At 66.9% G+C, this 11,199-nt stretch overlaps 3 protein-coding genes across 3 annotated transcripts; 2 read left to right on the top strand and 1 right to left on the bottom strand.

The window, feature by feature from the left end:
* The first annotated feature begins 744 nt into the window (after positions 1–744).
* TUBB4B (tubulin beta 4B class IVb) lies at positions 745–3,145 on the top strand. Its single transcript, XM_008152467.3, has 4 exons — positions 745–878; positions 1,171–1,279; positions 1,360–1,470; positions 1,956–3,145. Exons 1-4 carry the CDS (start codon positions 822–824, stop codon positions 3,014–3,016), a joined length of 1,338 nt encoding a protein of 445 aa, XP_008150689.1. The 5' UTR covers positions 745–821; the 3' UTR covers positions 3,017–3,145.
* Positions 3,138–5,943, bottom strand: FAM166A (family with sequence similarity 166 member A). Its single transcript, XM_008152651.3, has 7 exons — positions 5,784–5,943; positions 4,647–4,861; positions 4,312–4,571; positions 4,104–4,230; positions 3,777–3,871; positions 3,454–3,571; positions 3,138–3,226 (listed from the first exon to the last, which is right to left on the bottom strand). The coding sequence occupies exons 1-7, from the start codon at positions 5,837–5,839 to the stop codon at positions 3,138–3,140; spliced, it is 960 nt and encodes a 319-aa protein (XP_008150873.1). The 5' UTR covers positions 5,840–5,943.
* Positions 5,944–7,153: 1,210 nt separating this feature from the next.
* Positions 7,154–9,880, top strand: STPG3 (sperm-tail PG-rich repeat containing 3). The gene is made up of 6 exons (XM_054727600.1): positions 7,154–7,307; positions 8,193–8,341; positions 8,447–8,581; positions 8,681–8,769; positions 9,151–9,448; positions 9,558–9,880. Exons 1-6 carry the CDS (start codon positions 7,219–7,221, stop codon positions 9,689–9,691), a joined length of 894 nt encoding a protein of 297 aa, XP_054583575.1. The 5' UTR covers positions 7,154–7,218; the 3' UTR covers positions 9,692–9,880.
* Positions 9,881–11,199: the final 1,319 nt, after the last annotated feature.

Here is an 11,199-nt window from a genome sequence, read left to right as displayed (position 1 = left end):
CGGGCGGACCCGCCCTGCCCCCCCCCCCGCCCCCGCGCGGGGCCCACGTGCTCCCTCACCTGACCGCCACCCGAGCGGGCCCAGGGCCCACGGAGGGGCGCAGAGCCCGAGCCCTCGGCGGCTCCGGGGAGGCCCTACTCCACCCGCCGCCCGTCCTGGAGCCGCCGCCCCAGACCCCCGAGCCCTGTTCGTCTCGTCCGTGGATGGCTCCGAACCCCGCAGGACGGCGCCGGCCACGCACGTCCTCGTTACGCGGCGGTCGCAGGCAGCGGCCCTCCGGAGGCGCTCGCCCACCGGGGCTTCCGGGCCGCCGCCCCGTCGGTGCTTCCCCAGACTCCCGCCCGCCCCTGCGCCCGCCTTCGCCCTCGGCCCCGCCAGCCCGGAGCCCGCGCGCGCCCTCCAGCCCGCGCGCGCCCGCGGCACTGCGGCGGTTACCAGGACGCTGGCCCCGCGCGGCCAATAGCGCCGGCCTGGCGGCGTGCTCTCCGGAGCCAGCCAATGAGGGGACAAATCAATCATTTGAAACACCCAATGGGCTGAGCGCCGCAGCGCGATGGGGGGTCCCTCTAGAGCGAGAGCAGGGGCCTCGCCTGGCCAATAAACAGCGACGGAGTTGAGAAGGCGGGCGTTAGGCGGATTGATTGACGGGGCTGCAGTCAATCAAACGAGGCCGCTGGCCAGCCTCGTTCTGGCAGCCCAATAGGAAGCTGGAGGAGGCGGGTGCTATGGGTATATAAACGGCGGCGGAGCGTCGGTTGTAGCATTCTGCGCTCCCGCTGCTCGGCTTCTGGTTCTGTTTTTCCATCTGCGCCGCCGCCACCATGAGGGAGATCGTGCACCTGCAGGCCGGCCAGTGCGGCAACCAGATTGGCGCTAAGGTGAGGGACGGGCGCCGGGGACCTAGCGCGGGCGGACCTCCCAGGCGGGCTGGGCGGACAGGAAAGATGGCGGCGGGCGGGCGGCGCCCCCGCATTGCGGCCCCGTGCGGGGCCGGAGTTCGGGCGGGGGCGCCGGCGCGGGCCCCCCGGGGACCGGCCCGGCCGCGGGGAGTGGGAGGCCTAAGGGGGAGGGGAGCGGAGGGGAGGGGAGGGGAAGGCCGCGCCCGTCCGGGGCGGGGCCGGTCCCGGGCTGCGCCGCCGTGACTCAGCCCGGCCCGCCCGCGTCTCGCAGTTCTGGGAAGTGATAAGCGATGAGCACGGCATCGACCCTACGGGCACGTACCACGGGGACAGCGACCTGCAGCTGGAGCGGATCAATGTCTACTACAACGAAGCCACCGGTGAGACCTCGCGTCCCTTGCCCGCCCCCTCCTGCCGCCCCCGCGGCCAGGTCCTCACCGGCGCCCTCCCGCCCCTCCAGGTGGCAAGTACGTGCCCCGCGCGGTGCTCGTGGACCTGGAGCCCGGCACCATGGACTCGGTGCGCTCGGGGCCCTTCGGGCAGATCTTCCGGCCGGACAACTTCGTCTTCGGTGAGCCGCCTGTGTAGCCAGGAGGGCCGAAAGGTCAAGAGGTGCCCAAGGTCACCGCCCTCAGAACCGCAGAGAGCGAGGTCCGATCCGCACTGCACCTCGCGCAGGAGCTGGGGCCCCCGGCTGGACACCCTCCCCTGCGCGTCACTCAATCCCTCGCCCAAAGCCGCTTTGGGAGGAAGGCCCAGCTGTCCGGGCGGGGCGAGTGGCGATGTAATCTCCCCGCCGAGAAGGCAGTGGCGGCTCATCTGTCCTTGGGAATTGGCAGGGGCCGAGTGGGAGGGGCTGGCTTATTGTTAAGTCATTTCAGCGCAGCTCCTAAGTTAATTTTTAACGAGGCAGGTCGCTGCCTTATGTGGGGTCTACCTGCTTTACCTGTAGGGTGAGCCCTGTGTCACCTCACACCAGGTGGTTGGCTTTTCTGGCCCAGTGATGACGGGTGACACATGCCCGGCCACCGAGTGACCTGCTGCCCTCTCCTGCAGGTCAGAGCGGCGCCGGGAACAACTGGGCCAAGGGGCACTACACGGAGGGCGCAGAGCTGGTCGACTCTGTCCTGGACGTGGTGCGGAAGGAGGCCGAGAGCTGTGACTGCCTGCAGGGCTTCCAGCTGACCCACTCGCTGGGCGGGGGCACCGGGTCCGGGATGGGCACCCTCCTCATCAGCAAGATCCGGGAGGAGTACCCCGACCGCATCATGAACACCTTCAGCGTGGTGCCCTCGCCCAAGGTGTCGGACACGGTGGTGGAGCCCTACAACGCCACGCTCTCCGTGCACCAGCTGGTGGAGAACACGGACGAGACCTACTGCATCGACAACGAGGCGCTGTACGACATCTGCTTCCGCACCCTCAAGCTGACCACGCCCACCTACGGCGATCTGAACCACCTGGTGTCGGCCACCATGAGCGGGGTCACCACCTGCCTCCGCTTCCCCGGCCAGCTCAACGCCGACCTGCGCAAGCTGGCCGTGAACATGGTGCCCTTCCCGCGCCTGCACTTCTTCATGCCCGGCTTCGCGCCCCTCACCAGCCGGGGCAGCCAGCAGTACCGCGCCCTGACGGTGCCCGAGCTCACCCAGCAGATGTTCGACGCCAAGAACATGATGGCCGCCTGCGACCCCCGCCATGGCCGCTACCTGACCGTGGCCGCCGTGTTCCGGGGCCGCATGTCCATGAAGGAGGTGGACGAGCAGATGCTCAACGTGCAGAACAAGAACAGCAGCTACTTCGTGGAGTGGATCCCCAACAACGTGAAGACGGCCGTGTGCGACATCCCGCCCCGGGGGCTGAAGATGTCGGCCACCTTCATCGGCAACAGCACGGCCATCCAGGAGCTGTTCAAGCGCATCTCGGAGCAGTTCACGGCCATGTTCCGGCGCAAGGCCTTCCTGCACTGGTACACGGGCGAGGGCATGGACGAGATGGAGTTCACCGAGGCCGAGAGCAACATGAACGACCTGGTGTCCGAGTACCAGCAGTACCAGGACGCCACGGCCGAGGAGGAGGGCGAGTTTGAGGAGGAGGCCGAGGAGGAGGTGGCCTAGAGCTCCTGCTACCGGAAGCGTGAGAACTCTTTATTCACTCTGTCTGTCCTCCTGACCCTGTCTCACTGTGCACTGTCTTCCTTCCTGACATCTGAGTTGTACAGACACCATTAAAGCATTTTCATAGTGCCCGGTGCTTCCGCTCCCGTTCCTTCCGGTAGGCCTGGCGCGTGCTGTTGCCGAAGGTCATCCCGTAGTGGTCCTGCATGTCTGCGTGGGGAGGGCCACACTGAGGCGCTCGGCGGGGCCCAGGGCGGGGCAGGGGCGGGGTCCCCTGGCTGAGGCAGCTGGTCTATCTGTGACTGTACCAGAGGCCGTGCTGGGCCATCCTGCCTGGGGAACCTCAGGGACATAGCGCCAGCCCTGGGCCTGTGCAGCAGCAGGGGGAAGGGCCCCAACCACCTGCCCCGCCCCGCCCCCGTGGTCACCGCACTCACACGGGATGAACCCCATGTAGAAGGGGATCAGGCCCTGGCTGCTGTAGATGGTGTTGCTGGGCCAGTAGGTTCGGGGCAGCCTCTTGCCCAGGGCACAGATGGGGTTTCTAGACAGGAACTGGGGAAAGGGCAGGTGTGACTGGCGGGCGCCCCCACCAGGTATTTAGCCGCAAGTGCCCGGCCGGCGGGGCTGACATTGGAATGGTTAATGCTTAGGGGTCTTGTCATCCCCTCCACCGGGGGGTTGCCGTGACCATGCTGGCTCCCCACCCCAGCTATGCCCCCCAGTCCCAGGGGTGGGCCCAGGGCTGCTGTCCTCGTACCTGGCTTTTGTCAAACTCGTCCATGGCCTGTGTGACCCCGTTGCGGTAATTCATGCCCATCACCCAGGCGTACCGGGGGATGAAGCCAGCGTAGCCTGGGAGGGAGAGGTCAGGTGCCACCTCGGGTCCCTTCGCCGCCCACTGCCCTGGTGCCAGGGAAGCCCGCCCCGGCTCCCGCCCCGGCTCCTTCGTAAACACGGCACCTCCTTGTTGGGGCCAGACGGGCATGGGCTTCCAGCCGCAGAAACGCGGGCAGCCCTTGCTCTCACCCCCCTGCGGGGCCCCTGGGGCCTTGGGGGTGTCCTCCCACCCAGGCCCCGCACCCACCTGAGATGGCCTTGCGTTGAATCAGGTTGGGGTGGTCCAGTTGGGGCAGCCTGTGGAACCTGCCCACGTCCAGGGTCTCCTGCTGCTGGCCCGGGCTGGGGCACTCATCCCTCCGGCAGTGGTACAGCTGGGACGGGACGGGGCGGGTCAGCACCCCCACCCCCACCCGGGTCTCGCTGGGTGAGGCCGGTCCCAGTGTCCCAGTTACCTGGTACCGCCCAGGGGCCTCTTGGAGGGGGGTGGGCTTCCAGGCCTCCTCCCCATATGCCAGCCGCAGGCCCGGGTGCCCAAGGCCCCTGGAGACGGTCTTCCTGCCGGGTGGGCACGGGGGGTAGGGCGGGTAGGGCATGAAGCCGGGAGGCAGTGGGGACTGCCAGCATGCACTCTCCGCCCCCGGGGGTCCTTCGGCCTCCGCCTCCGGCGGGGAGAACTTGCCCAGGACCTCGAAGTTCTTGAAGGGCTTCAGGCCTGTGGACGGCAGCGTGAGCGGCAGGGCAGGGGGCGCAGAGGGGCGGGGGGGGGGGGGGGGGGGCCTGGGCTCACCTGTGTAGTGGGGGATGTAGGGCTCGGCCAGGTCCCGGCAGGGGGTCGGGGGCGGCTTGGACTTGCTGAAGTCCTCGATGAACTTGGGCTTGGAGATGGGGGACAGCACCGAGCACGGGCTCTTCTGCACGCTGGGGTCCGTGAGCAGCTGCGCCGTGGTCCGCCCGTAGGTGTTGCCCACCTGGTAGCGCAGCTGCGGGTAGAAGCCAGCATAGCTGGGGGTGGGAGAGAAGGAAGGAGGAGGCAGGGCCAGTGGGCGAGGGCAGGAGCCAGCCCGCCAGTCCCAGGCCAGGTCCCCGACCTCCACCTGGACCTCGGGATGGAGGGCACAGCGACGGGGCTGCCGGGCTGTCCAGGCCGAATGGGCGGCACGTGCCGAGCACTGACCCGCCGTGTCCCCACCACGTCGGCCAGCAGCAAGGGGCTTACAGGTGGCAGAGGCGGCGGAACGGAATGCCTGGAAGCATTTACAGGGATGGCGTGGGGTCCTGCCCGGCACCGGGAGGCCTGCTGTGCACAGCAAGGTGGCGCCGTGGGAAGGCCTGGCGGGGGGGAGGGGGGCGGGGGGGAGGTCTGGCTCAGACCCTTGCCACCCAGGAGGCCAGGAGTCAGGGAACAGGACCAGGATTTGGGAGGCAGGCGGGAGGGCTGCTGGAGGAAGTGAGGGCCGAGCTGAGGGACACAACCACGTGGGAGGTGCTGTGGGTATATCTGGGGGGAGACCTTTCGGGGTAGTGGGGGGGCTCAGGCTCTCCTGACCCCCCTTTGCCCCCGGAACTCCTGGGAAGTTAGGTCTGGTTCCTGGCCCCCCTTTTTCCTCGCTCACAGGTGCAGGTGGTGTGGGTGCCCGCACTCCATAGAGGGCGTGGTCAGGGTTTACAGGGGGCTGCCCAGTGAGGCAGCCTGGCGTCTGCTGGTCAGTTTACTCCGGGTGCTCATCCCGTCTTTAGAGTGTGGAGCACTGTGGTGTGAGCGTCGGGCGTTTTCCCGCCAGCTGTTGGCTGTCCCGGCTTTCTGCTCTGGCACTCCGCCAGCAGGGAGGGGAGGCCGGGGCCCTGCCCCACCCTGAAGACCAGCTCTGGGGTTCCCTCTCCCCTGGCCTGAGCCGCTCCCCGTCCCCGCAGCCCCCGCGCTTACCCCGGGACGTAGTGCGGTTCCGGCGTGAAGAGGTAGTGTTTCTGGGTAGCTGTCATCTTGCCTCAACTCCACCTTTGCTGTGTGCTCCCTCCTCTGGTCTGGCTCCCTCCCTGGGAGGCGTCTCTGTTGCTTGACAACCATTGTGAGCAAGCCCCATTGCTGGGCACCCCCTGGCCAGGCCTGTCCTTAGCCCTGCGAGTGCCCATTTCACAGGTGGGACACCAAGGCCCACAGTAGCCGGTGGGAGGTGTGATGCCGGGACCTCAGGGCCCAGGAGGTGGTGCCTATCGCTGCAGCCAGGACCCAAGTTGGCCCTGCCGGAGGCTGGGGCCAGGGTTACCCTCAGGAGGCCACAGGCCCCCAGGGTGAGGCTAAGAGAACCCCCGTGTACCCCAAGTCCCCTTCTCAGGCCAGAGGCCCGGGAGCCCCAGGGGCACGGGGACAAGCCCCCGCAGTGAGGGGGGCCGTCTTCCCTGGAGCTGGAGCTGTCTTCCATTTTATTTATTTATTTTTAAAATATATTTTATTGTTTTTTTTTACAGAGAAGAAAGGAGAGGGATAGAGAGTTAGAAACATCGATGAGAGAGAAACATCAATCAGCTGCCTCCTGCACCCCCCGCCCCCCACTGGGGATGTGCCCGCAACCAAGGTATATGCCCTTGCCCGGAATTGAACCCGGGACCCTTGAGTCCGCAGGCCAACGCTCTATCCACTGAGCCACACCGGTTAGCGCCGCTATTTTCCATTTTAAACAAATCCCGACTTTTTCCTTTTTGTAAGGAAGGACTTTCTAACCATACAAATGCAATATCATAACAGGAAAGATTAGCAGGTTCAAGTACATGTCAAAAAACGGCATAAGCAGTACTAAGAGGCGGCTACAAACCGGGGGAATGTGTAACAAGTGTTGCAAACAGATAGGATATCAGTATAAAAAGCCCTTACATGACAAAGCTATGGCGAAGTACCGCCCCAACAGAAGAATGCACACAGAATGTGAGCATCTTCGGGGAGTGTGTGTGTGGGGGGGAGATGCAGTCCATAACCGTCTGGACAGGAGGGTGAGTTGAATCAGATCCGTGCTGACAAAGGCAGTTTCCTTGCTGTGGTGACAGCGGGAACGGCGCTCCTCGGGTGGGTGCCGTCTGGGAAGCAGTTTGGGAACACAGATCGCTCCACACACGCGGTTACACACCGTGGCCCATTGCCTCCACTCCTAGGAACAGCTCCTGCGGAATGAGAGGCATTTAGCCGAAGACATGCGCACAACGTCACCCACCATGGCAGTGTCTGTCGGAGAACTCGGAGCCAGCCCAATGTCCGCCAACAGGGCTCTGCTCCCGAGCATCTGTGGTCTCTGCCAACTCTGCCCTCAGAGAACTTCGTACACCCGAAGGGCCCGGAGCCCTGGCCGAGCCCTCGCCCCGCCGGATTAATGCCCTTTCCTCAGCGAGTCTCCATCCGGATGCCTCCCACGGCCAGGCCGGGCCCAGGGGAGGAGATGTGCTTGGCCAGGTCCTGCCGGTGGGTGAGGCCAAGGCCAGGGCTGGGGCTGGCAAGCGGGTCAACTTCCGAGGGCACTTGGAGGGCCGTGGCGCCCAGATGGGCTCACACTCAATCGGGGTCATCATCCGTTTGCCCTTTGGCCTGGTCGGCCCCATCATCTGTGACACTTTCTGGCCTTCTGGCCTCTGTGCCTCCAGGCAGAACGCAGGCTCCCACCCCTCAGCCCGGCCAGGGACCCCAGGTGACCAGGGTCAGCACAGTCCCCAGGCCCATGGGCCTTGCCTGGCCTTCCTGAGGGCTGGCTCTCCATGGGGGCCGGGAGCTCCCTGGACCTCCTATCCCACCCTCATGCCTCCTTCCAGCTGGCCCTGTACAGCTGGGCATTGCACAGCTCCCACGCCCTTTTCTGCCTACTGCCGTGTCAGTCCTCCCAGAACCCCTGCTAGGGCGGAGCGAGGGGGGAAGGGACTAAGCCAGGCAGGCCGGGGATCCTCTCCAAGGTGGCCCAGGGTGACCCACCAGGCAGGTCAGTGGAGGGATCCTGTGGCCACAGCCCCTCCAGGGCTGGACCTGGAATTCCCGGCAACAGAGTGGGGGTGGGGGGCCTGGGCATGACAGGCCATTGAGGTCACAGAGCCTGGTGGTGTCCCCAAGGGAGGCAGCCAGAGACACTGACAAATGAATTTTGACCAGAAGGCTGTGAAATTCCTGGCAAACTTTTACATCAATGGCGGCAAACACTGGACCCACGGCCCCCTGAGACAGGAGTCCTTAATGCCGATCCAGTAACTTCGAGGGCGAAGGCTGGGGGGCGGGGCGGGGCGGGGCGGGGCGGGCGGGGGCCGCTGCATGGGGATGGGGCGGCCGGCAGTCTGGGTGGACGGAGGCTGCCCTCTGTTGCAGGCCCAAGGCTGTGTGGTGGGGCCCCTGCCCCTGGGCCTACGGGAAGATGCGGCCCCCAGCGGTGCAGGAGTTCCCCGAGGGCCTCAGGATAAACCTGGGTCCCCTCCGGGAGTCCTGGCGGGTCTGCACCGGGAACCGGAAGAAGCTGTGTGAGTGCGGCGGGGGGAGGGGGGGGGCAGACTGCCTGAGGGGGCGGGGCAGGGGCGGGAGGGGCCTGCTGGGAGGACCCAGGCCCAGAGCTTGCTTCCTGCCAGGGCTGGAGCAACGCCCCCCCATCCTGATCGACCTGGACTACCCCGGCCCCACCACGTACCAGGTGCCCGATGCTTCGGTGCGCGAATCCTCCCCGCACCCCCACTTCAGCATCGGCCGCAAGCGCCCCGCCCGCGGTGCGTGCCCCTCCCTGCGCGCTCCCCACCGCCGCTCGGGTCCTGGACGGGGGCCCGCACCCCCAGCCTGCGCGCCCCAATGACACTGCCCCCCTGCAGAGGCCGCTGGCCGCGGGGCGTGGCAGACGGTGTGGTTCCAGAGTGAGAGGCCCTTCAGGCAGAAGGCCGACTTCAGCCGCAAGCAGAAGGTGGGGCGCGGGCCCAGAAGGTTCTGCGGGGGCGGGGCTGTGAGGCCTGAGCGGGAGGGGCCTTGGGGAAAAGGGGGCGGGGCGGTGAGGGACAGGGTAGGAGGGGCCGTGGGAGGGGAGGGGCCTGTGAGGCTGGAGTGGGAGGGGCCTTGGGGAAAGGAGGCGGGGCGGTGAGAGACGGGGTAGGAGGGGCCGTGGGAGGGGAGGGGCCTGTGAGGCTGGAGTGGGAGGGGCCTTGGGGAAAAGGGCGGGACGGGAGGGGCCTGTAGGGCGGGGCCTGTGAGGCTGGAGTGGGAGGGGCCTCGGGGAAAGGGGGCGTGTCCGTGAGGGACGGGGCCTGTGGGTCGGTGGGCGGGGCTTCAGCCGCCTCCTTGCCCACAGTTGCCACCGCTGGCGGACTACCCTCAGCTCTGCGGTCACGCCTTCCCAGCCATCAGCTTCGTGGGCCGCCGCCCTGTCCCGAAGGCCGCTCAGTCGCGCGCGCCTCTGGGGCTGCTGCGGGCCCGGGGTGCAGGTCGCAGTGCCCGGCCCCCGTGGCAGGACCCTCTGCCGCCCCCGGGCGAGAAGCGCCCCAGCCCCAACACCTACGACATCCTCCCCGGGTGCCGCCTGCAGAGCCTGCGCCCGCCCGCCTTCTCCATGAGCCGCTCGCGCGCGTTCGCCTCCTGGGTTAACTGCTGTAAGGAGACCTCGGAGCGGGGGCCAGGCTGCGCGGAGGCCTGGGGCGGTGGGGCCCGGGCAGCGGCCGGCGCGCAGCCGCATGGGGCTCCTGCCTTCTCCCTCTGCAGCCCGCAGCCCCGGCCCCGCCGCTTACCACGTGGAGGATTGCTATAACGCGCGCTTCCCCGCGGCGCCCGGAGTGGTCATCCAGGGCGTGCGAAGGCCCAAGCGCCATGACACAGGCCCCTTCTGCACGCTGTAGCGCCCCCTGGACACAGCCGGCCGGCCAGTTACCCCATGGACCCGCCTCCCCCCAGCCTGGGCTTCTAACCCTCTGGGCACCTCTGACCCCCCTTCCTGGCCGGCCAACCCTTCTGTGCGCTGTGGACAAGGAGGGCCAAAGCCCCCACCGCCCACCAGGCTACATAGAAATGCTGTCGGTTCTTACGGACTTGGTGCGCTGGCTGCCGTCCCTGCCCCTCGGGGGAGCGGTCCTGAGGGTTCTTTCCTCGGCAGCGGCCTCCTGCTGCCTCCTGCTGCCTCCTCCTGCCCTCTCCTCCAGGGTGGTAGGTGGCAGCTTGAGACTTCCGGCCCGAGACAGTATGGGAGGGGTCCCTCTGGGGAGTGCAGGACACCCCCATTCAGGGGGCCCGGCAGGCTACCCGTCTACCCAAGAGCCAGGCTGCTTGCTGAGCTGAGAAACTGCCACAGCTGGGGCCCGGCTCCCTGAATGGCCGTCTTGGCGTGAGGTCAGCTGCACAGCCATGAGGAGGAGGAGGGCTCAGAGGACCACCTCGGCAGGGCCTGGCCCCACTGACCCCAGCCCCTGCCCACAGACCCGGCACCCCGCCCAGGGCCACGCAGGCCAAGCCACAGCCACCGGACTCCCCGGTTCGGGCCTGTCCTGATGCAGTAACTTGGCCATTGGGTTACCAGCCTGCCCTCCTACCTAGGGGCGGCCCCACGGCCGACGGCAACAGCATCCTATGGGGTCCATAAACCCTTCTGCAGGGAGGCCAAGGCCCAGGGGGTCCTAGCGCATTCACCTGTGACCGCTAGGGGTGAACCAGCGGGGGATCGAGCCCCAGCCCCCCCAGGGCATCAGTGGGCCTGCAGTTGGTGGTTGGTTTTTGTTTTTTAAATACATTTTAATGATTTTTTACAGAGAGGAAGGGAGAGGGATAGAGAGTTGGAAACACTGATGAGAGAAAAACGTCGATCAGCTGCCTCCTGCACACCCCCTACTGGTTAGGCCTGCAGTTGGTTGTTGTTGGGCTTGGCCAAGGGCCACAGAGAGCTGTGGGAGCCCTGGCCTTGGGAGCTTGGCCCAGAGTGGGGGGACCGGGAGCCCCACCCATAGCTGCCCCACCAGCAAACCCGGGGCTCAAAGCCAGATGTGGGATGCAGGAAGGATGGGTCCCTGGCCTCGGGCTGGGCTGTGGAGGGCTGCTGGGGAGGGAGTGGGGAATGGCACACAAGGATGAGGGAGGGCGTGCTGGGCAGCAGGAAGGGGTGTCTATACAGAGCGAAGCTTGGGGACCAAGGCACATGAAGAGGACGAGGTGATGACGTTGGGGTGGTGAGCTCGGGGACTGGGCTGGGGGGCTGGTGGTTCACCAGGAGGGGTTGGAGGGGCTGCAGGGGCTGGGTCAGGGCCCGGCCTACTTACCAGCCGGGAATCCAGCGAGGGGCAGAGCAGGCAGCGCCCACCGGCCCTGTGAGCTTCTGGCATCGAAGGACTCACAGCCGTGGCCAGAGGGCCTACCACCT

This window comes from Eptesicus fuscus, chromosome 15 (genome assembly GCF_027574615.1).
Source record: "Eptesicus fuscus isolate TK198812 chromosome 15, DD_ASM_mEF_20220401, whole genome shotgun sequence".
NCBI classification, from domain to species: domain Eukaryota; kingdom Metazoa; phylum Chordata; class Mammalia; order Chiroptera; family Vespertilionidae; genus Eptesicus; species Eptesicus fuscus.
Note: the sequence above shows the minus strand (reverse complement) of the source record. Positions and strands in the feature narration are given on the sequence as shown.